The following is a 22279-nucleotide window of genomic DNA, read 5'->3' as shown; positions in this document are numbered from 1 at the left end:
TCTCACATGAAGTTCAGCCATGAGGGCCCACACCTTCTCCAGATCTGCCATCAATCTGCATTCTATCACTAATCCAACTCAAAATGATCTAGAATAGCCTTTATACACAACAGCAACAAAACTAACTACCCAGGAAATGACTAACAGCCAACAGGAAACCTCAGCTAATTAAACTAACTCTACAGTCACAGTGAGGGGAATGGCTCAGCGACAGCAAGAAATAAACTAAACTTTGTCATAGGGATGGAGCGTTATTGTACATATAGTGGGAACTTTACATACTGTAGTCAGTATGTGTGCCCTCACGAACTGTCCTAGGATCGTGAGACATTCCTACAAGATTGGCAATTTCATGAGGGAAAAATATCTGCTCACGAAGACTGTTTACAAAAGAGGAATATGGAGATTTTAAGATCAAGATTAGATGTTTTTCTAAAAGATACACTCTAATTCAACCAGGAATTACTTCAGGGAAGGTGTATGGCCTGTGTAATACAGGAGGTCAAATTAGATGATCACAATGGTAACTTCTGGCTTTATAATTTGTGACATGAGAAACCGATCCTTCGTGCACAGAACTTACCTTCATGTTGAATGTAGCATGATTACAGGAATGCAGGTGACCATAGAAAGTCTGAGCACAGAGGCCCTAGGAAATCAACCAAAACATGAAAACAATTACATGATTTATAGTTATGTAAATTACACTATTTTCTTATAAATACCAAGCTTGATTTTACTGTCATGTACAAAAATGCACATCACCCAACATGCTAAAAATCAGCTACTGCACTTCTGCATTCATGACAAGGAGCAGATTTTTTAAAGATATGTGATGATGCACATCTGCATCCAGAATTGTGGTTAGTAAAAAAGATGCATTAAAATATTGTCAGCTAATGGCTCTCTCACAAATCACTTTTAATGAACTAGACACATACAATTATAGTCCTTTGGAAAGCAGAGTGCCAGCTTTCAGTGAATGCTTCAATAATGATTTAATAAAGTGTAGTGGTTTTATATATATTACTGTGATGCTGTATGATTGAAATATGGCCATTTATATTATGGATATTGCCACTGTTATACAATTGCAACAAATCTTGTACAAAGTACATCATCTAAGGTATCAATGGAAAAGTTACAGTCTATCAAATATGATTAGCCTGGTTAAATCCATGTTTCATCTCTGTATCTAAAGTTATGAATATTGGCTATGAACGTATATCTTATACATGTAGTATTCCTGGGTAACACCCACCAGATAAGATTTACATCAAGGCTAGACAGCTTTGTGTGGATGGGCCATCAAAGACACTTAGCTCTCAGAATGGGCCATAGAAGAAACTCAATCCATCCAGATAGCTCTTCCTGCAGATGCCTCAGCCTCCAAGGGGCCAATGGCCACCCCCTGTGAGTCATCAAGCCATATAAGGACATGTAATATGCTCATGTGATCCTGGACTCCATCTTGTGCCAGTAACTTTCCACAAACTGGGCTGTGAGCTTTGTTTGCGCCAGTAAAATTCCAGGCACATGGCAAAGGGTAAAAAAGAGCCCGAAGATATTTCCATTTTGCCTGTTTCCCGCCCTGATTCTCTGGACTGTGGATTTACAACAAAAAGGGGTATTTCGAACTATGGACTGAGGACCTTCCAATCTTTGGAAGTTACCAGCAAGACTTTACAAGCTAGTAGTCTATACCATCACTGCTACAAACCTGATATAAGGACTTTGCAGTTATTTGTATGTATATGATCTATTAATCATTATTAACTCTCTTCTTTTCTTTTATTAATAAACCTTTAGATTTTAGTTACTAAAGGACTGGCAGCAGCATGATTATTGGGTAACATCTGAGTTATATATTGACCTGGCTACATGGCTGATCTCTTGGGATTAGAGAGCTCTCTATGTGATGAAAGTGGTTTTCAGTAACCACTCCTCATGGAGTCCAGTGTCTGGGTGGTGAGACAAGGGTTGGAATGCCCAAGGAAACTGCATCTTTGAATTCCTGTTAACCAGTGTGGTGAGACAGAAGTTTACCTTTGTTACTGGCTTGGTATAATCTAATGAGAGAATAACCACCAGTTGGGGTAAGTTGGTCTGATTTCTCAGCAGTTTGTCCTGAATCTAGTATTCTCAGCTGTGATCCACTGAGACACAGTGACAATTACACACACACCTTTAATGTCTTCTTAAGAAACCAAAAACAGTGAAATCAAAATGAATGATCTTCTATTGCCCTCCCCAGTAGGCTATAGTTGACCTAGGGAGGCCAATAGTATAGGTCAGATGTTATCTCTGTGACAGCAGGCATCCAAACTACAATATCTCCTGCCTGGGAAATAGATAGCCAAGGTGGGAGAAAGGAGCTAGTCAACCTATGCTCTTCAGATATGGGAAGCAGCCTACTGGCAAAGAGGTCAGCAGTCTGCAACCTGCAATGCCTTGTCCTGGGAACAGATGACCTGGGTCTTCAGGGGATGGAGGCCTGGCATAAAAGGCTCCAAGTTTGCCTCCACTATGCCAGCCTGATCCCTCCCAGAGAGATCTAACCTCCCCCCTGTTCCACACACCCTCAACGAACTACTCCCTTCCTCTGAAACCTGGCTCTTGGATACTGGGAGTGTTTACCAGAGCTCCCTGCTACCTTGGAAGGATGTTCCTGCCAAGGGCCTTCTCTGTTGGTAAGTTGGGCCATGGGGAGAAAAGACTCCCCCATCTTAATAAAAATGAGGACAAACTGACTCAAGGGGAAATAGCATTAAAATGCCTTCCATTAAAAACAGCCAAAGGTTTTGGGCAATGTATTACATGCTAAGAAACCACTCTGCACTTTGGGCAATATTTTACTGCTACTGGCATTGGAACCAATCAATTTTTGTTTATGTAAATGTGACCAATAGCAAGAACTGCTACTGAGGTTACACAGGGTAATACCCTCTTTATTTTAATGTTCACTTTATCTGAAATTCTTATTTTAGCTGAATTTACAATCATTATGCTCAACCCAATGTTGTCATTTGGGGAAAATTTTAAACTCTGTTTAACCATTCATGAGTATGAGAGAGTGAAAAATTACAGGTTTTCCATTGAGGAAAGATTTTAATGTACTCTTTGGGGCATGGATAACTCAAAAATTGTTGAAATTCATAAGATAAACTTTCACAGCAAGATTAGTCCTAGTCTCTAGGCTAATTTGCCAAAAAAAAAAAAAAAAAAGTACTTTTATGCATAGTATGGAATTTCTATTAAGTTTATAGTTATCTTACTCCCTTGCTGCAGACATATTCACAACACAGTACTTCATGCCATCTTAACCCTGCTGGCCCCTGGTTCCATGACTCAACCACTCCTTTCTTCCCTAGTCAGAAGCCCTCAGTCCTCCTTCTTGGAGCTGGGTTATAATCCTAACAGCCCCTTTACTTCCCGCAGGACCCGGTCTTTCCCCACACAGCACTCACCTACTGTTGCTTCCTCAGGCTAGCTGCAGCTTCCCAGACTTCTGTCCTGCCTGACACTCCTAGCCCTACCTAACTGGAATGTTACAAGCTCCCACTCAAGCTCTGCCTCTCTCTTATGTCCCTAAGCCTGGCCTGAGTTAGTCACATGACCTCATTATTACTCATCCTCCCCACCTGGGAAGGTGAGCTAAGCATGTTGCAGGTGAGGCTGAGGCCCATCTCCCCTTATTGGGTCTGTGACAAGGACCGCACACACAAAAATTATAATACAGCAGTTGCCCAGTAGATATGGCACTTCTTTTGGGATTCAAGAGACCTAGGTACTATTCTAGGCTCTGGTGCTAGCCTACTGCGTGACCATGGGCAAATCACGTCACCGCTCTGTGCCTCAGTTTACCTAGCTGTAAAATGGGGATAATGATATTTGCCTCCTTGTAAAGAGCTTGGAGATCTACTGTTGAAAAGCACTCTGCTGGAACAAGGTAATATTCTCATGGAAATTTTGCAATACAAATATAACAATAAAAAAAAGAAAAACAAACCATTACAAAATTCCATTATCTAAACTTCAGTTATAGGAAGAAAAAGATTCACAAAATGGGCCTAATTCTCTACTTGTGTAACTCCATTGTTTTCAATCGACACACAGCAACAAAAAATTTGGCCCTATATATTTAAAAGGTTTATAAATAATCAAATTACCACCCATAAACCCTGATAAAAAAGAAAATTTAAATATTCATTACCCAATTATGAATTCTCTCTTAGCAGAGAAACATTATTACACACAATCCCCAGGGTAGATAGTGATAGATAAATTAAATTTGATAAAGATAATAACATAATAGGAGAAGGGAAGAGTGTAACCGAATATTCATGAAAAGTCTGGTGAATAAAAATTCTGAGACTACAAACTCTAACTTGTGCTCTAGTGGCACTGTCAAGCTACATGTCAAGGCATTTTTTGCATCGTAGTCATGGAAAATATACTTTGGCCCCTTTAAATTAATGTGTTGCCTGGTAGGATGAAGGGCAGTGACTTGCACTCTGATATATATATGCTAATATTTTTAAAAATCCATCTTTCCACAAGGACGGGAATTCAGCAGGAAAAGACAAGAAACATGTGACACAATACCCCCGAATGAGCACTTCTTGACTTTCCTTCTAGAAAGATCCCAATCTTTATCACCAATGACTAAAACAGACAATGGTCTTGTAAGGTATTTCTAAATAGTGCCCTGAAGAGTAATTACAACGCCACTAGATTCATCATACTATGTACTGTATCAGCAGATCAAATGTAATTGCTAATAATAACTGCAAATAAATCTATTATAGTTAATCTAATATTTCAGAATTTACACTTTATTGTTCCTTTCAGCACCCCCAGTAGTGGTAAGATTTGTACTCTAACTGCAGACATAAAAACTATATGACTGCACCTGCAAACCCTTACTAATGAATATAGTGCTTACTACAGTGAGCAGCCCCATTGAGGTCAAAAGGTAATAAGTATTTTCAGGATTAGAGCCCATGTTAAGAAAACGTTAAGTTTGCAAAGTTGAGCACTGAAAAGTGAATTAATGATGCACACATAACCTTAACACTGCCTCCCCCTTGCATATACATTCTGCTTTGGTCTTTAATTACACTGCTCTACAGCCAAAATGCTTCTGAAATAAATGTAGTCAAACTTTACTAATTCTGGGTCACTGAGAACGAAAATGATGCTTAAAATTGTTGATTGGCTCTAGTTTTCAAGATATGCTATTGGGTCAGTATATATGACCCTTGACTTGGGAATGGCGGAGGATAAGTGAGTTATAAAGGGAAGGGATCTCAATTTAAACCAGAAATGACTAAAATACATCTTTGACTGGATCTATGAATAAATCTATGACTGGGTTTGGACAGTACTTGCTTTTTAGGCAAAACAATGAATGATGCAATCTGAAGCTGGTATTGCGTCATACATGATATGAATTGCATCATGTTATTCCTAGAAGTCATGGATGATGCAATCATAATGAAGCTTACATCACTCTGCTGAACAAATTGCCCTATATCAGCTCTAGAAATCATACAGTGTCGTGCTCTCTTATTTGTCAGTGTTTGATTTTGCAAAGGGACACATTTCTGTTTAGCCAAAGTGAGCAGAGATGCCTCGTACTTGTGTGAACAGTGCAGATAACTTCTGCTATGTTTGTGGTGAAGTGACTTTTGCATCACAAAAGCGCAGTATAACCACTATGGTTAAGAAAGCCTATCACCTTTATTTTGGCTGCAAAACTGGAGATCAGGACAAGAGGTGGGCCCCACACATATACTGCAACACTTGTGCAACAAATCTTCGCCAGTGGTTGAACAGGAAAAGGAAATCTATGCCTTTTGCAGTGCCAATGATTTGGAGAGAGCCAACAGATCATACCAGCAATTGTTACTTCTGCATGGTGCCTCCAGTTGGGAAAGGTGTGTCAAAGAAGAAAAAGTGGACTGTGCATTATCCAAACATTCCATCAGCTATACGCCCAGTACCCCACGGAGAAGGACTGCCGGTTCCTGATGCACCAGAATCATTCTCACTTGAGTCAGACGAGGAAGAGGATGAAACTTCTGGTCCTGAACCATCAATGTCACAGGACCCACATTTTCTCCCATCCTCCTCCTCTGAACCACACCTCATAACACAAGGTGAACTGAATGACCTTGTCAGGGATTTGGAACTACCCAAGAGTAAGGCAGAGCTGTTGGGCTCCAAACTACAGCAGTGGAATCTCCTGGCAGGTGATGTTAGGGTTTCCATGTTCCGTGACAGTCAAAAGGATCTTGTCCCATTCTTCTTCATGGAAGGTGATCTTGTAGCCTGCAACAACATCGATGGTGTGATGGCAGCCCTCAACATCGTTCACGATCCAGATGAGTGGAGACTGTTCATTGATTCATCGAAGACGAGTCTTAAAGCTGTTTTACTGCATAATGGCAATGTTTTGCCATCAATTCCAGTTGGTCATGCAGTCCATATGAAGGAAACCTATGACAACATGAAACAACTTTTGAGGTGCATAAACTATGACCAACATCAGTGGCAGCTTTGTGGCAATTTGAAGGTTGTTGCTCTCTTGCTTGGTCTGCAGACTGGATACACAAAGTACTGCTGTTTTCTCTGCAAATGGGATAGTTGTACAAGAGATTCCCACTACATCAAGAAAGATTGGCCACTCCAACAGTCATTGGAGCCTGGGAGGAAAAGTGTTCAGCATCCACCACTTGTTGAATCAAGGAAGATTTTGTTACCACCCTTACACATCAAGCTGGGTCTGATGAAGAACTTTGTCAAGGCCATTGACAAGACACAAGGAGCTTTCAAGTACCTCCGTGGAAAATTTCCAAGGTTAAGTGAAGCTAAGATAAAGGAAGGTGTCTTTGTTGGTCCTCAGATTTGTGAACTTCTTCGAGATGATGCATTTGACCATGCACTGCGAGGCAAGGAAAAGACGGCATGGAAAGCCTTCCAGTTAGTGGCAATAAATTTTCTCGGAAACAACAAGGCAGACAACTACAGCTTGTTTGTGGAAAACCTCCTCAAGGCATACAAAAGCCTTGGTTGCAACATGTCACTAAAGATACATTTTTTGCACTCTCATCTAGATTTTTTTCCACCGAACTGCGGAGCAGTGAGCGACGAGCACGGCGAGCGATTTCTCCAGGACATTGCAACAATGGAGAAACGCTATCAGGGCAAATGGAGCCCTGCAATGCTTGCAGACTATTGCTGGACAGTGACAAGAGATGCTCCATTTAATGAATACAAGAGACAAGCCAAGAAATGCCGAGTAGACACTGAATAGGACTAAACTATGTACAGAATAGTTTTTTGCCTTTTGTTTCATAATAAATTTTATTTATATAACCCATTTGCTGATTTTTAAAGTGTTACATAAACAGGACAGGCGAAATATTATCATGTAAAGCAACCATAAACACATGAAAAGACCTAGGTTTACAATTTATGATTAAAACTCTACTATCTACACAATATACATAGACATAAAATGTAAAAACTTAAATATCTTAGAAACAGTAGCCAATCAGTTGTTCTAATTGTCATATTTGAATTCAGCCCATCAAAATACATAATAAATAGCACATTTTATCTCTGAAGCAGACGACGTCTCAAAAATTGTAGACCAGTGTTATTTGATTGTATATTAGTATATCCTCAGGACCCTGGTTTCATTCAGTGTGAAATTCACCCCATGCAGACTCTGCAAGGGGTGTAAGTCCCAATTAAGAAGTATTTTGAATGTCCTATGTCCAGGGTGAATTTCACACGGAGTTAAGAGGAGGAGCCCAGTGGAATAAGTTAGGCAGGGGGCCAGCAGAACAGGCTTTTGTGGAGCTCCCACTAAGGCAGTGTGGTTCTGCAGTGTCTTCAGGGCAGGGTCCCTTTGCAATTAGCATAATCTGGTCCATACAGTATGAGAAGTAATTGTTAAAGGCCCAAGACTATCCCGTAGCTCATGGTTACAGCAATCTCCTGACAGCTCCCCATCTGGCAGAAATAGGAATTGAACCATCCACATCTCAGGTGAGTGCTCTAATCACTGGGCTAAAAGTTATAAGATGGCCAACACCACCACCACCTCCTCTGGACACATTTTAAATGGGACTGGCTACAGTAGGCATGCTCAGAGGCTGCCTATCAGATCAGGCCCTGCACACAACTTAGGTTGCTGAACATATCTAGTCTTTCCCTGGTTTGTGAATTGTTTTGGGGCCTAGGTGGGAGATAAGTGTCTGGGTGCTTACAGTGAGGCAGCAATGCCCAGAGGCGGGAATTTTTACTCTGAACACTTAGGCATCAAGTGAGTTTAGGTGCCTATAGGGTTCAACAAGAGCTTTGTGAGTTGCAGTGGAACCAAAACTGGGACTTAGGCACCTCAATCTCAGACCTACATTAGAGGTTTAGGTGCCTAAGTTCTATCATGGATCCCACCCTACATGCCTTCTCTGGTTGAGGGCTGGGGTGGCAGAGCAGATGCAAACATTGTTGGCACTCCAGCACTTTACACTTTACTGACAGTACTTCTTGCCACCAAGAAAGCAATGAGGATGCCCAACATTTGACCAAACCTCTCCATTTACAAGAGTGTTAGAGGCAAAATCTGGACCACAGTACTTTGCCTCATATAATGAGGAAAAGATCTGTTAGAAAGACAAGATCTTATCCCCCCATCAATATTTTGGAAGCTTCTCTGATTAGGGTCCAAAGTTCCTGAGACATTATTGTCATAATTCCAATGACCATCAAACTACGTCTCTCCAGCGAGAGAAAAATAAAAGAGCAAAATGTTTAATGTAGAATTCCACAGTTTTAAAAGAGCAACAAATTTATCCAGTTCCCCCCTAAGGAATGTATTAATATCCTTGGATACAAAGCCCAGGAGCCTCCTGGGGCACTAAATTATGAAGAATACCATATTCATTGTTAAACTGAGTCACCAGACTTTTGATATTTTTGAAATTTAAATTTGTAAAACTGGGTTTTCCTTCACTCTCTTTGAATGACTAGCTGGTAGCCACTTCCTTTTATTTTGTAGATTTGCCATGAAACTAACAATCATAAAGAAAAACTACACAGCAGCAACGTTCATATAAAGAAAACAAGTATTAAAAGTGAAGCATTTGTTGATAAAAATGGATATAAATATTCTCTCATTTCAAAGCTTTAAACTATTTAAATTTAAACTAAACTATTTAAAATAAATTAGAATCAGTGTTTATAAATAACACAGAAACATCTCCTGGTGCTTATCAAACTGTTAGCTTTCACTAAACATAACTGTTAATTGCCTGTCTGGGATTAGAGTCATCTGAATGATCTTAAAAGACCCTGATGATGCTTCTATTTTTAAACCTCAGCGTAGCACAAAAGAAAAGGTAGCTTCAGAAAGCATTTTGCCATTTCCTTGGAGGGGAGAAGCTAAAATAGGTAACCTTGAAGCAATCGCTGAAACAAGGAATCCGAGTTCAAATAATATCTTAGGTCTAATTTACACCACACAAAAAGCCAGGGAATTCAGTGCCACAGGTGAAATTCTGTTCTAATTCCTTCTTGCTATTGAGTGATGCATATCAAGGCAAAACAGGTTAAGGATAGAGATTTCAGCCCAGCTCTTCATTTCTTTTCATCTATGGAATTAAGTTAGACCATTAACTGCTTACCACAGCAGTTGCGTTTTCCTAATATGTATTTAATTGCCAGTTTAACAAAATCCATTGAGCCATTTTTGATTTATGAGAGTGTGAAAATAATATGGTTCTGCATGTTTTAAGGTACTGCTCAATCATTTTGAAGGCTTTGATAATTTAAACTCTTTTTGGACTTAGAATGTCATACCACGGGCGATAGACTTCCACAAAGAATACATCCTTTACAGGGCTGAAAAGTTTGGTTGAGAAATGTTATAATTTATTAAATATAATGTGCTATGCAAGCACAGTACATCATTTTTTGATATAATCCATTATGATCTTTTAGATACATACATCTGAGCGTATCTACACCTATTTACATGGACAGAGATTCAAATATGCAGGACTTCTTGGCCCTCCCGGGAGTTCTAGAGCCTTGGTGAGTGCACTCAGAAAAGCGTTTACACAGCAAAACACTCATCGGTATTTTCACTGGGCTTTGTGATTTGGAAAGAATGCTATGATCCCTGAGTGCACCTTAAGGCAAATACACATGGGCCAATGAACACATCCTTTCTTCAAATAACCATATGCCTTACACGTTCAAATAGGAAGTCCTAACATTTCTACTCTAAAACTAAAACAAAACATATTTATTAATTAAAATAAATAATACCTTGCACTTATATAACACTGTTCATCAGAGGATGGACTTTACAGAGGATGCCCTGTGAGGTAGGTAAATAGTAGTATTATCTCCATTGTACAGGTGGAGTAACTAAGGGCTGGTCCACACTTCGAACTAAGATACGCAACTTCAGCTACGTGAATAACGTAGCTGAAGTCGAAGTATCTTAGTTCGAACTTACCGCGGGTCCAGACGCGGCAGGCAGGCTCCCCCGTCGACTCCGCGTACTCCTCTCGCGGAGCAGGAGTACCGGCGTCGACGGCGAGCACTTCCGGGATCAATCCCAGAAGATCGATTGCTTACCACCGGACCCGGAGGTAAGTATAGATGTACCCTAAGGTACAGAGTGATTAAGTGACTTGTCTAAGGTCACACATGAAGTCTGTGGCAGCGTCAGGAAACAACTATTGGGATACCATTACAAGCAACTAAACATTAAAGCCCTAAAACTGAGACACCCCTCAAAATGCGTTCACTGGAAAATTTCGACTGAAGGTTGTTTTTTGTAATGTTTCACAAACAATACTGGACTTTGAATGAAAAAGGCCTTTGAAAACCCATGTTTAAAGAAGATAAGAAATGTTGACACTAAAGAATCATTGTGTTTTCTGTAACTCCTCCCCCACAAAGAGATAGAAGATATATATATATATAGTGAATATGATATTGAAATATCAAAATGAATAATTGTTAAATGGTAAGGGTAAAAGTTTTGATAGATATTAATAATTTGTAATAATTGACAGTGAGTGAGTTTAAATGAGGTAACACTTGGGCCTTGCCGGCATAAGTGTAGTTTTGCCAATTCTTCTTTTACACAGAATTGCCAATCTGCTTAAAATGATGTTATTGCTGATAGAACAAAGAGAATGTTGTTCTGGAAGTTTTGAGGTAGACACACACAAACCTGTAACAAGAAGTAGTATTTTACTGAGAAAACCCAGGATATAAAAACTGCAGAAAAACAGCAGAAAAAAGGCAGGAGTTGGGTACATTAAAATGTCCAGGTTACATAAAGAATTAAAGGGTGGCTATGATAAAAGCTGATTGGAGAAAATAAATACGGAATGTGAAAATGTATAAAAGAAGTGAACAGGGCCCAAATCGGAGAAACAATGGAAGGAACAGGACTGAAGGACCAGACGAAGAGATCAGAGGAGGCAATAACCAGCATGAAATACAAGTTAACTTTCCCTGTGCCCCGGAATTAGGAAATCTGGGCCCTACACCTATTCTGTTTTGTCTGATATTATTTTCTGGCATAAATATATGTTCAGACACTATAAGTAACATGAATTCTGTCTGAAATTGTATAACTAAAGGCGAGAATTGATTAAGTCTAAATTGGGTGGACTTGTGACTCAGTTTCCCCATTTTACACCCTCCACTCCAATACAACCTACATCTCTCAGCTTTCACACCCATGTTTCAAACACAAGACCAGCCTTCCCTTCAACAGGAAAAAAAAATCTGCTAGTGAACCGCCAAGGTTGGGAACGTAAGCACAACAAAATTAAGATTCCATAATATTAATTCTGTCACTTTGCACATAAATATTATGGCCCACCAAGTGACATTGGAGCAATTTTTATAATGAGGGTGATGAAAGCCATTGAACCAAACTGTAAACCCTGTACATAACGGAAACCACTTTAAGCCAATGGTGCTGCTGCACCCTTAACACCCCTCGATCCAGCACCCCTGGGCACATCTTTGAATTGACAAATACAATACCACTGGCAACAGATCATTATGAATATGGAAGGAACTAAGGTAATCTGGCTTTGGGAGCACTTATTTCTGACTTTCCTCACTTTTGTGCATTTGAACTTCCCCTTAACATAGCGTTAACATAGCTTTTGCATTAAATATTCTTCCAAGATATAAATGTTCAAACTTATTTTTCTTAATTGGGAAGAAAAATGTGCTTCCAGGCCAAGACCTTGAATGCTAAGTCAGTTCAAAGTGAACCTTGGAGGCTCTCCTGGCAAACCCTGAAAACAGGGGTTTGTAATAGAAATGCTGACAGACCCCATTCATGCCTCATAATATTATCTGACTCCACAATAAATATTTCATGAATTAAGAAAGTTGAAAAAGCCTTTCTGTTTGGCTTTGTTCTTGAGATGAAAGTGAATTATCTTTTTGTCTTCTCCCCACACTTGGATTTCTAATACTGCAGGCTGCTAAAACCCTTAACCAGAGGCAGTATTTGAACAGACGCGACCACGTAGGATACTGTCTTCTATGAACTCCTGCAGGATTCATCAGCTTCCAACTCAACAGAAAAAAGTTTCAACAAACCAGAGGAATGGAAGAAATATGGTTTTGTGACCTATTTACTAAACATTTACAGAGTTTCTGTGCATTGTTTAAACAACTATCTTCCCCAGAGAAGGTTTTAAAAATAGATGTAATTGAAAAACAGACTGCTGACAATTTGACCCTGAGGTCTTCTCCACCGTAGGAAGTCTACCTCTTTTTGACAAAGGGTGTCAAAAACTGTACAACCTTCCCTCGTGCAGCCTAGGACAAGTCAACGGAATTCAATACTTGTTGAATAGAAGTTTTCACCTTGTTTATCCAATATCTATAGTTCAGTCAACTTTGCTACAATGAGTGTTGAACTCAGTCGATCAAGTCCACACCAGAGGATAACTATTTCCAAAGATCTTGAGGGGGTAGGGTGGGAGTCATTTTTTAAACCTATAGCTCATTTTTCTAGACACACCTTTTCAACCAGTCCATCAGGCTCCAACTGGAAAAAAATAGTCATGGTACTCTCCCATATGCCACCTACATGAGACACCAAAAGGTGAGATCATCATGAGACTCTTCTCACAACAGCTCTTCATATTTAGATCAGCCTTCCCTTGTTTATTTGGCTTTATCAGCAGAGAAATAGTGGATAATATTGACTTTTAAATCAACATTATTCTTCAGAGTCAACAACCTTTTCAAATGAATAGGAACAGTTTGCATCCCTCTCAGAGTTATTGTTCAAGAATATCTGGAGACTCAGCCTCAGGCATTACTTGTATTAGTCTTTACTTGGTTCATGTTTGTTAGTTTACCCTTGCAGCTAGTTTACACTGAATCAATCCCATTGAGTGGTAGGGGACCGTGAAATAACAGAGGTGCCATCTTTAAGGTAAGATATGAAACTGAGGCTCTGAGCACTTGGGTTCACAAAGATCCCATGAAACATTGAGAGAGAGAAGGTGTTAATTAGCTCTTCAGGATGGGGTTGCTGATAAATCAAACCACGCAGGTCTAAATTCCACATAATCCTGCCTCTGAGGCTAGCACTCTTTTCTATTGCTCTTTAGGGCACCTCTGACTGCCAGCCCTCTGCCAACATTACTCTTTTGTTGTCCTCAAAGGGGCTGGTGGACTGATCTCCTCCTCCTCTGCCCCCGACTTGCTTTTCAGTCCAGGTTGTTCCCTTAATCCAAGGAGCACCAGGTGACCACATCCACTATCATGCAGTTTCAGAGGCGCTAGTGTCCTTAAACAATACATGAGTGTCTCTGGGGAGAGGAAAACCTCCAGAAAGAAGAGGGGTCCGGGACACACACTGGTAGCCAATGCTGTTAAAATTAGTGAAGGGTCATAGACACTTTCTAAATCAGGCCTGCACAACATGTGGCCCGGGGGCCGCATGCGGCCCACGTTGGCTCACTGTGCGGCCCGCGGGGGGTGAGTAGGCAAGCCGCGGGTGAGGGAGGGGGTCTGAGGAGGCAAGCGAGCCGGTAGTGGGGAGGGGGCAGGTGAGCCAGCGGCGGGGGAGGGGAGCTGAGGAGGCGAGTGGTGAGTCGGTGGTTGACCTGTTCTACTGATCTGGTCTGGCTCCCATCCCCTCTCCAAAGGTTGCAGCTGTCTGGAGGTGCCTGCCTTCCATGTCTTCCTCATTCACACCTCATTCATTCAACAGGGCAATTGATTAAAAAGTGGGGGGAAGATCTTATTCTACTTCTAGCAAAAAGACAGTTTTCTTTTACCTTAATTATACTACCTTAGGGGCCCGCTATAACACATTACCAAGGTTCAATACCGCTGTTTCAGTGGGGCGGTGCTGGGGGGGGGATTATTTTGGAGGGGCTGGGAGGCGCTGGGGGGGGTTCGGCAGCGCTGGAGGTGTTGTTTCCACGAGGTGGGCGGCGCTGGGGGTGTGTGTTGTGTTTCAGGGGGGCTGGGTGGCGCTGGGGGGGGTGTTCGGCAGGGCCGGGGTGTTTCGGCCGTCAGCTGTTTTCTTTGGAGTAATATGGCCCTCGCCGCTTTACGAGTTGTGCAGGAATGACTTATACTGTATAAATCTGATATTACTCTAAACAAGTCAAAGGTTTTATAATGGGGTAACTAAAAAATAACAAAACAAAACAAAACAAAACAAAAAGAAAAACCAGGCCCATAGGCTGTATCCTTCCTGTGTAATGGATTAAATTTTTCTGTCATGAGTTTGTTCTTTTTTCTGTTTTCACAAAACATGCAATACACATCAACTTCACTATGGGAAAAATGTTCCTAATCTTCAATCTATTGGGGGAAATGCCTGTAAAAAACACAGAAATCACCTCCCAGAATCTACACGATTTAGACATTTATGCTCCAATACGTCTGTTGGTCTATAAGGTGCCACAGGACTCTTTGTCGCTTTTTACAGATCCAGACTAACACGGCTACCCCTCTGATACTTGACACCATTTAGACAATTTCTGATGTAAATTTCTTAATGAAATGATTGAGTTCTATCTTTCTAGGCTTTTATACCATATTATCAATGCAGCTACCTGACCAACTGAATGATCCCTTAAAATTGTAGGATAGTAAAAGAGGAAATTAATTCACAAAAGAAGACCAGGCATTTTAACTGCTTTTATTAGACCATACTGATGCATTTGAAAAGAGCCTTGCAATCAAGTCAATGTCATTTCTCCCAAATCTGGGGTGGCAGTCTCCCCTTTGCTCTGTTCTCACTTAACAGGGACAGGAGCAGGGGCAATCCTTCTCTTGATGGCTCTCCTGCCATTCCTCTTCTTGGAAGGTAAAACCACAGGCTGATTTAAGTGCAGGACTCCGCCCTGAGAGATGGTGACACCTCCCAGCAGTTCCTTGAGCTCTGAGTCGCTGTGAATGGCCAGCTGCAAGTGCCGTGGGGAAATCCGACGCTTCTTGCTGCGTGCAGCGACTTCCCCAGCAATATCCACAATCTCATGAGTCACTTATTGAAGCACCGCGGCCATGTATACTGGGGCTCCAGCTCCAATACGGTCTGCAAATTGTCCTTTGCGGAGCAATCTGTCTATGCGACTGACAGAGAACTGCAGCCCAGCCCGGGAAGAACGGGTGATTTTGGCCTTAGGGTCTTTTGCGGTTGAGGTCTCCCCAGAGTGCTCAAACTCAGACTCAGACTCAGACTCAGACTCAGTCTCAGACATGTTGCAGACTTCTAGTGTTCCAGCAACACTTGGCTTGACTTTCTTGGCTTTCTTTTGTTTTCTCTGCTTGGTTTACCTGAGTCTTTCCTCAGGAATTGGCCTGCCTAGCTTTTTTCTTGACTTGCTTGGCTTCAGTGGATGTTTCCTTGCTTGGCTCTACTTGCCTGTGTCTTTCTTTGCTTGGCTTGCCTGACTCTCTTTCCTTCTGTTCCTGGCTCTGTTCACTTGGTTTTCTCGCTCTTATTTTGCCTTCTTTGATTTCTTCCTGGTCTGGCCTGATTATGACTGGCCTGACAAAGTGTGGCTTGGCTAAGCCACCTCTTGAAATCACCACAGTAGTATGCTGACCCTGTCTGAGCCTGCAGCCTTTTATAACCTCAGTGCAGACAGAGAAAACATACTTTCTGATTGGTTGTCTGAGAACCAATGGGCAGCTACTTCATTTGTTACCCAAGCCAGAGGGGATATGTCATCCTTTTATGACATCATTCCCATTGATTCACCGTTGGTGTTGGAGTTTTAGTCAGTGATATCTGCTATTAGCAAAACTCATCCTGTAACGGCATGAAATAGGCTTTGGTTACATTTTGAAAATTAGATGCCTTAAATTAGGCACCTAAATAACTTATAGGTGGCCTGATTTGAAGAGGAGCTGAGCACCCACAGCTCCTGTTGATTTCACTAGGAGTTTTGAGTGCTCAGCACCTATGGAAATCAGGTCACTTTTAGTTAGTTGCTTAAAAGTGGGTTTAGGGGCTGAAATTCAGGCATCCTACAGTTGGAAAATATTGGCCAGTTTCTCTGGAGCCCTTAACTTGGTGATGCTTCCCGTCTCTTAGAGAACCCTCATGGCACCCAAGCCCATGGGAAGGGTTCTTTGCCATTCCAGAAACCCAAGTGTTCACCATGTGTCACTCTCAGGTTTGACTAGCCGCTTCTCTTGTTCGTGAGCTATTTTCTGAGACCGGTTTAAAAACAGCATCTGGAGAGAACCCCTCACATCAGGCCAAATCCATTGTGTGATGTTGCACTCTATATGATTTTATGAAAATATGCTAATGAGTTAAATATAATGTAACTGGAATATGCTTCATGCAAAAGGTCTCTTGTAAGGTATCATCACAAAGCTTATAATCTACTGAGTGTGGTCATCCTAGTTGTATAAATGTACCATTCATGTATCTGAAACTAGAAATATGAAATATAACTCTGAGGGCCTATTGTAATTATGCAAAGTGTGGGCCATTAATGGTGGTTTGGAATCTTGATGACTCCCATTAACCAGGACAATCGTCTGCAGATGGCTCTCTTTTACTTGTAAGTCTCCCTGTATACCTGTGTGCTGGCAAGTGGGTAATGTTTTCCCTTTAAAAAGGTGATCAAAGTTTATGTGAACCCCTCCAGGTATTTAATAATTTCAGAAAGCCTGATTCTAGTATCACTTATACTGTATAAATCTGATATTACTCTAAACGAGTCAATGGTTTTATAATGGCGTAACTAAAAAATAACAAAACAAAAGAAAAGAAAAAGAACAAAACAAAAAGAAAAACCAGGCCCATAGGCTTTATCCTTCCTGTGTAATGGATTAAATTTTTCTGTCATGAGTTTGTTCTTTTTTCTGTTTTCACAAAACATGCAATACACATCAACTTCACTATGGGAAAAATGTTCCTAATCTTCAATCTATTGGGGGAAATGCCTGTAAAAAACACAGAAATCACCTCCCAGAATCTACACGATTTAGACATTTATGCTCCAATACGTCTGTTGGTCTATAAGGTGCCACAGGACTCTTTGTCGCTTTTTACAGATCCAGACTAACACGGCTACCCCTCTGATACTTGACACCATTTAGACAATTTCTGATGTAAATTTCTTAATGAAATGATTGAGTTCTATCTTTCTAGGCTTTTATACCATATTATCAATGCAGCTACCTGACCAACTGAATGATCCCTTAAAATTGTAGGATAGTAAAAGAGGAAATTAATTCACAAAAGAAGACCAGGCATTTTAACTGCTTTTATTAGACCATACTGATGCATTTGAAAAGAGCCTTGCAATCAAGTCAATGTCATTTCTCCCAAATCTGGGGTGGCAGTCTCCCCTTTGCTCTGTTCTCACTTAACAGGGACAGGAGCAGGGGCAATCCTTCTCTTGATGGCTCTCCTGCCATTCCTCTTCTTGGAAGGTAAAACCACAGGCTGATTTAAGTGCAGGACTCCGCCCTGAGAGATGGTGACACCTCCCAGCAGTTCCTTGAGCTCTGAGTCGCTGTGAATGGCCAGCTGCAAGTGCCGTGGGGAAATCCGACGCTTCTTGCTGCGTGCAGCGACTTCCCCAGCAATATCCACAATCTCATGAGTCACTTATTGAAGCACCGCGGCCATGTATACTGGGGCTCCAGCTCCAATACGGTCTGCAAATTGTCCTTTGCGGAGCAATCTGTCTATGCGACTGACAGAGAACTGCAGCCCAGCCCGGGAAGAACGGGTGATTTTGGCCTTAGGGTCTTTTGCGGTTGAGGTCTCCCCAGAGTGCTCAAACTCAGACTCAGACTCAGACTCAGACTCAGTCTCAGACATGTTGCAGACTTCTAGTGTTCCAGCAACACTTGGCTTGACTTTCTTGGCTTTCTTTTGTTTTCTCTGCTTGGTTTACCTGAGTCTTTCCTCAGGAATTGGCCTGCCTAGCTTTTTTCTTGACTTGCTTGGCTTCAGTGGATGTTTCCTTGCTTGGCTCCACTTGCCTGTGTCTTTCTTTGCTTGGCTTGCCTGACTCTCTTTCCTTCTGTTCCTGGCTCTGTTCACTTGGTTTTCTCGCTCTTATTTTGCCTTCTTTGATTTCTTCCTGGTCTGGCCTGATTATGACTGGCCTGACAAAGTGTGGCTTGGCTAAGCCACCTCTTGAAATCACCACAGTAGTATGCTGACCCTGTCTGAGCCTGCAGCCTTTTATAACCTCAGTGCAGACAGAGAAAACATACTTTCTGATTGGTTGTCTGAGAACCAATGGGCAGCTACTTCATTTGTTACCCAAGCCAGAGGGGATATGTCATCCTTTTATGACATCATTCCCATTGATTCACCGTTGGTGTTGGAGTTTTAGTCAGTGATATCTGCTATTAGCAAAACTCATCCTGTAACGGCATGAAATAGGCTTTGGTTACATTTTGAAAATTAGATGCCTTAAATTAGGCACCTAAATAACTTATAGGTGGCCTGATTTGAAGAGGAGCTGAGCACCCACAGCTCCTGTTGATTTCACTAGGAGTTTTGAGTGCTCAGCACCTATGGAAATCAGGTCACTTTTAGTTAGTTGCTTAAAAGTGGGTTTAGGGGCTGAAATTCAAGCATCCTACAGTTGGAAAATATTGGCCAGTTTCTCTGGAGCCCTTAACTTGGTGATGCTTCCCGTCTCTTAGAGAACCCTCATGGCACCCAAGCCCATGGGAAGGGTTCTTTGCCATTCCAGAAACCCAAGTGTTCACCATGTGTCACTCTCAGGTTTGACTAGCCGCTTCTCTTGTTCGTGAGCTATTTTCTGAGACCGGTTTAAAAACAGCATCTGGAGAGAACCCCTCACATCAGGCCAAATCCATTGTGTGATGTTGCACTCTATATGATTTTATGAAAATATGCTAATGAGTTAAATATAATGTAACTGGAATATGCTTCATGCAAAAGGTCTCTTGTAAGGTATCATTACAAAGCCTTTAATCTACTGAGTGTGGTCATCCTAGTTGTATAAATGTACCATTCATGTATCTGAAACTAGAAATATGAAATATAACTCTGAGGGCCTATTGTAATTATGCAAAGTGTGGGCCATTAATGGTGGTTTGGAATCTTGATGACTCCCATTAACCAGGACAATCGTCTGCAGATGGCTCTCTTTTACTTGTAAGTCTCCCTGTATACCTGTGTGCTGGCAAGTGGGTAATGTTTTCCCTTTAAAAAGGTGATCAAAGTTTATGTGAACCCCTCCAGGTATTTAATAATTTCAGAAAGCCTGATTCTAGTATCACTTATACTGTATAAATCTGATATTACTCTAAACGAGTCAATGGTTTTATAATGGCGTAACTAAAAAATAACAAAACAAAACAAAAGAAAAGAAAAAGAACAAAACAAAAAGAAAAACCAGGCCCATAGGCTTTATCCTTCCTGTGTAATGGATTAAATTTTTCTGTCATGAGTTTGTTCTTTTTTCTGTTTTCACAAAACATGCAATACACATCAACTTCACTATGGGAAAAATGTTCCTAATCTTCAATCTATTGGGGGGAAATGCCTGTAAAAAACACAGAAATCACCTCCCAGAATCTACACGATTTAGACATTTATGCTCCAATACGTCTGTTGGTCTATAAGGTGCCACAGGACTCTTTGTCGCTTTTTACAGATCCAGACTAACACGGCTACCCCTCTGATACTTGACACCATTTAGACAATTTCTGATGTAAATTTCTTAATGAAATGATTGAGTTCTATCTTTCTAGGCTTTTATACCATATTATCAATGCAGCTACCTGACCAACTGAATGATCCCTTAAAATTGTAGGATAGTAAAAGAGGAAATTAATTCACAAAAGAAGACCAGGCATTTTAACTGCTTTTATTAGACCATACTGATGCATTTGAAAAGAGCCTTGCAATCAAGTCAATGTCATTTCTCCCAAATCTGGGGTGGCAGTCTCCCCTTTGCTCTGTTCTCACTTAACAGGGACAGGAGCAGGGGCAATCCTTCTCTTGATGGCTCTCCTGCCATTCCTCTTCTTGGAAGGTAAAACCACAGGCTGATTTAAGTGCAGGACTCCGCCCTGAGAGATGGTGACACCTCCCAGCAGTTCCTTGAGCTCTGAGTCGCTGTGAATGACCAGCTGCAAGTGCCGTGGGGAAATCCGACGCTTCTTGCTGCGTGCAGCGACTTCCCCAGCAATATCCACAATCTCATGAGTCACTTATTGAAGCACCGCGGCCATGTATACTGGGGCTCCAGCTCCAATACGGTCTGCAAATTGTCCTTTGCGGAGCAATCTGTCTATGCGACTGACAGAGAACTGCAGCCCAGCCCGGGAAGAACGGGTGATTTTGGCCTTAGGGTCTTTTGCGGTTGAGGTCTCCCCAGAGTGCTCAAACTCAGACTCAGACTCAGACTCAGACTCAGTCTCAGACATGTTGCAGACTTCTAGTGTTCCAGCAACACTTGGCTTGACTTTCTTGGCTTTCTTTTGTTTTCTCTGCTTGGTTTACCTGAGTCTTTCCTCAGGAATTGGCCTGCCTAGCTTTTTTCTTGACTTGCTTGGCTTCAGTGGATGTTTCCTTGCTTGGCTCTACTTGCCTGTGTCTTTCTTTGCTTGGCTTGCCTGACTCTCTTTCCTTCTGTTCCTGGCTCTGTTCACTTGGTTTTCTCGCTCTTATTTTGCCTTCTTTGATTTCTTCCTGGTCTGGCCTGATTATGACTGGCCTGACAAAGTGTGGCTTGGCTAAGCCACCTCTTGAAATCACCACAGTAGTATGCTGACCCTGTCTGAGCCTGCAGCCTTTTATAACCTCAGTGCAGACAGAGAAAACATACTTTCTGATTGGTTGTCTGAGAACCAATGGGCAGCTACTTCATTTGTTACCCAAGCCAGAGGGGATATGTCATCCTTTTATGACATCATTCCCATTGATTCACCGTTGGTGTTGGAGTTTTAGTCAGTGATATCTGCTATTAGCAAAACTCATCCTGTAACGGCATGAAATAGGCTTTGGTTACATTTTGAAAATTAGATGCCTTAAATTAGGCACCTAAATAACTTATAGGTGGCCTGATTTGAAGAGGAGCTGAGCACCCACAGCTCCTGTTGATTTCACTAGGAGTTTTGAGTGCTCAGCACCTATGGAAATCAGGTCACTTTTAGTTAGTTGCTTAAAAGTGGGTTTAGGGGCTGAAATTCAGGCATCCTACAGTTGGAAAATATTGGCCAGTTTCTCTGGAGCCCTTAACTTGGTGATGCTTCCCGTCTCTTAGAGAACCCTCATGGCACCCAAGCCCATGGGAAGGGTTCTTTGCCATTCCAGAAACCCAAGTGTTCACCATGTGTCACTCTCAGGTTTGACTAGCCGCTTCTCTTGTTCGTGAGCTATTTTCTGAGACCGGTTTAAAAACAGCATCTGGAGAGAACCCCTCACATCAGGCCAAATCCATTGTGTGATGTTGCACTCTATATGATTTTATGAAAATATGCTAATGAGTTAAATATAATGTAACTGGAATATGCTTCATGCAAAAGGTCTCTTGTAAGGTATCATCACAAAGCTTATAATCTACTGAGTGTGGTCATCCTAGTTGTATAAATGTACCATTCATGTATCTGAAACTAGAAATATGAAATATAACTCTGAGGGCCTATTGTAATTATGCAAAGTGTGGGCCATTAATGGTGGTTTGGAATCTTGATGACTCCCATTAACCAGGACAATCGTCTGCAGATGGCT

At 41.4% G+C, this 22279-nt stretch overlaps 1 protein-coding gene across 1 annotated transcript in view; it reads right to left on the bottom strand.

Annotated features, from left to right (window-relative positions):
• Window positions 1-22279, bottom strand: part of SPAG16 (sperm associated antigen 16) — a 771051-nt gene that overhangs the window by 167807 nt on the left and 580965 nt on the right. The window contains exon 14 of the mRNA XM_065413738.1: window positions 584-649. Within this exon, the coding sequence (XP_065269810.1) occupies window positions 584-649 (66 nt within the window). The remainder of the gene's footprint in view (window positions 1-583; window positions 650-22279) is intronic.

Source organism: Emys orbicularis, chromosome 11 (genome assembly GCF_028017835.1).
Source record: "Emys orbicularis isolate rEmyOrb1 chromosome 11, rEmyOrb1.hap1, whole genome shotgun sequence".
Taxonomy (NCBI): Eukaryota; Metazoa; Chordata; order Testudines; family Emydidae; genus Emys; species Emys orbicularis.
This window is presented reverse-complemented; position numbering and strand designations above follow the sequence as displayed.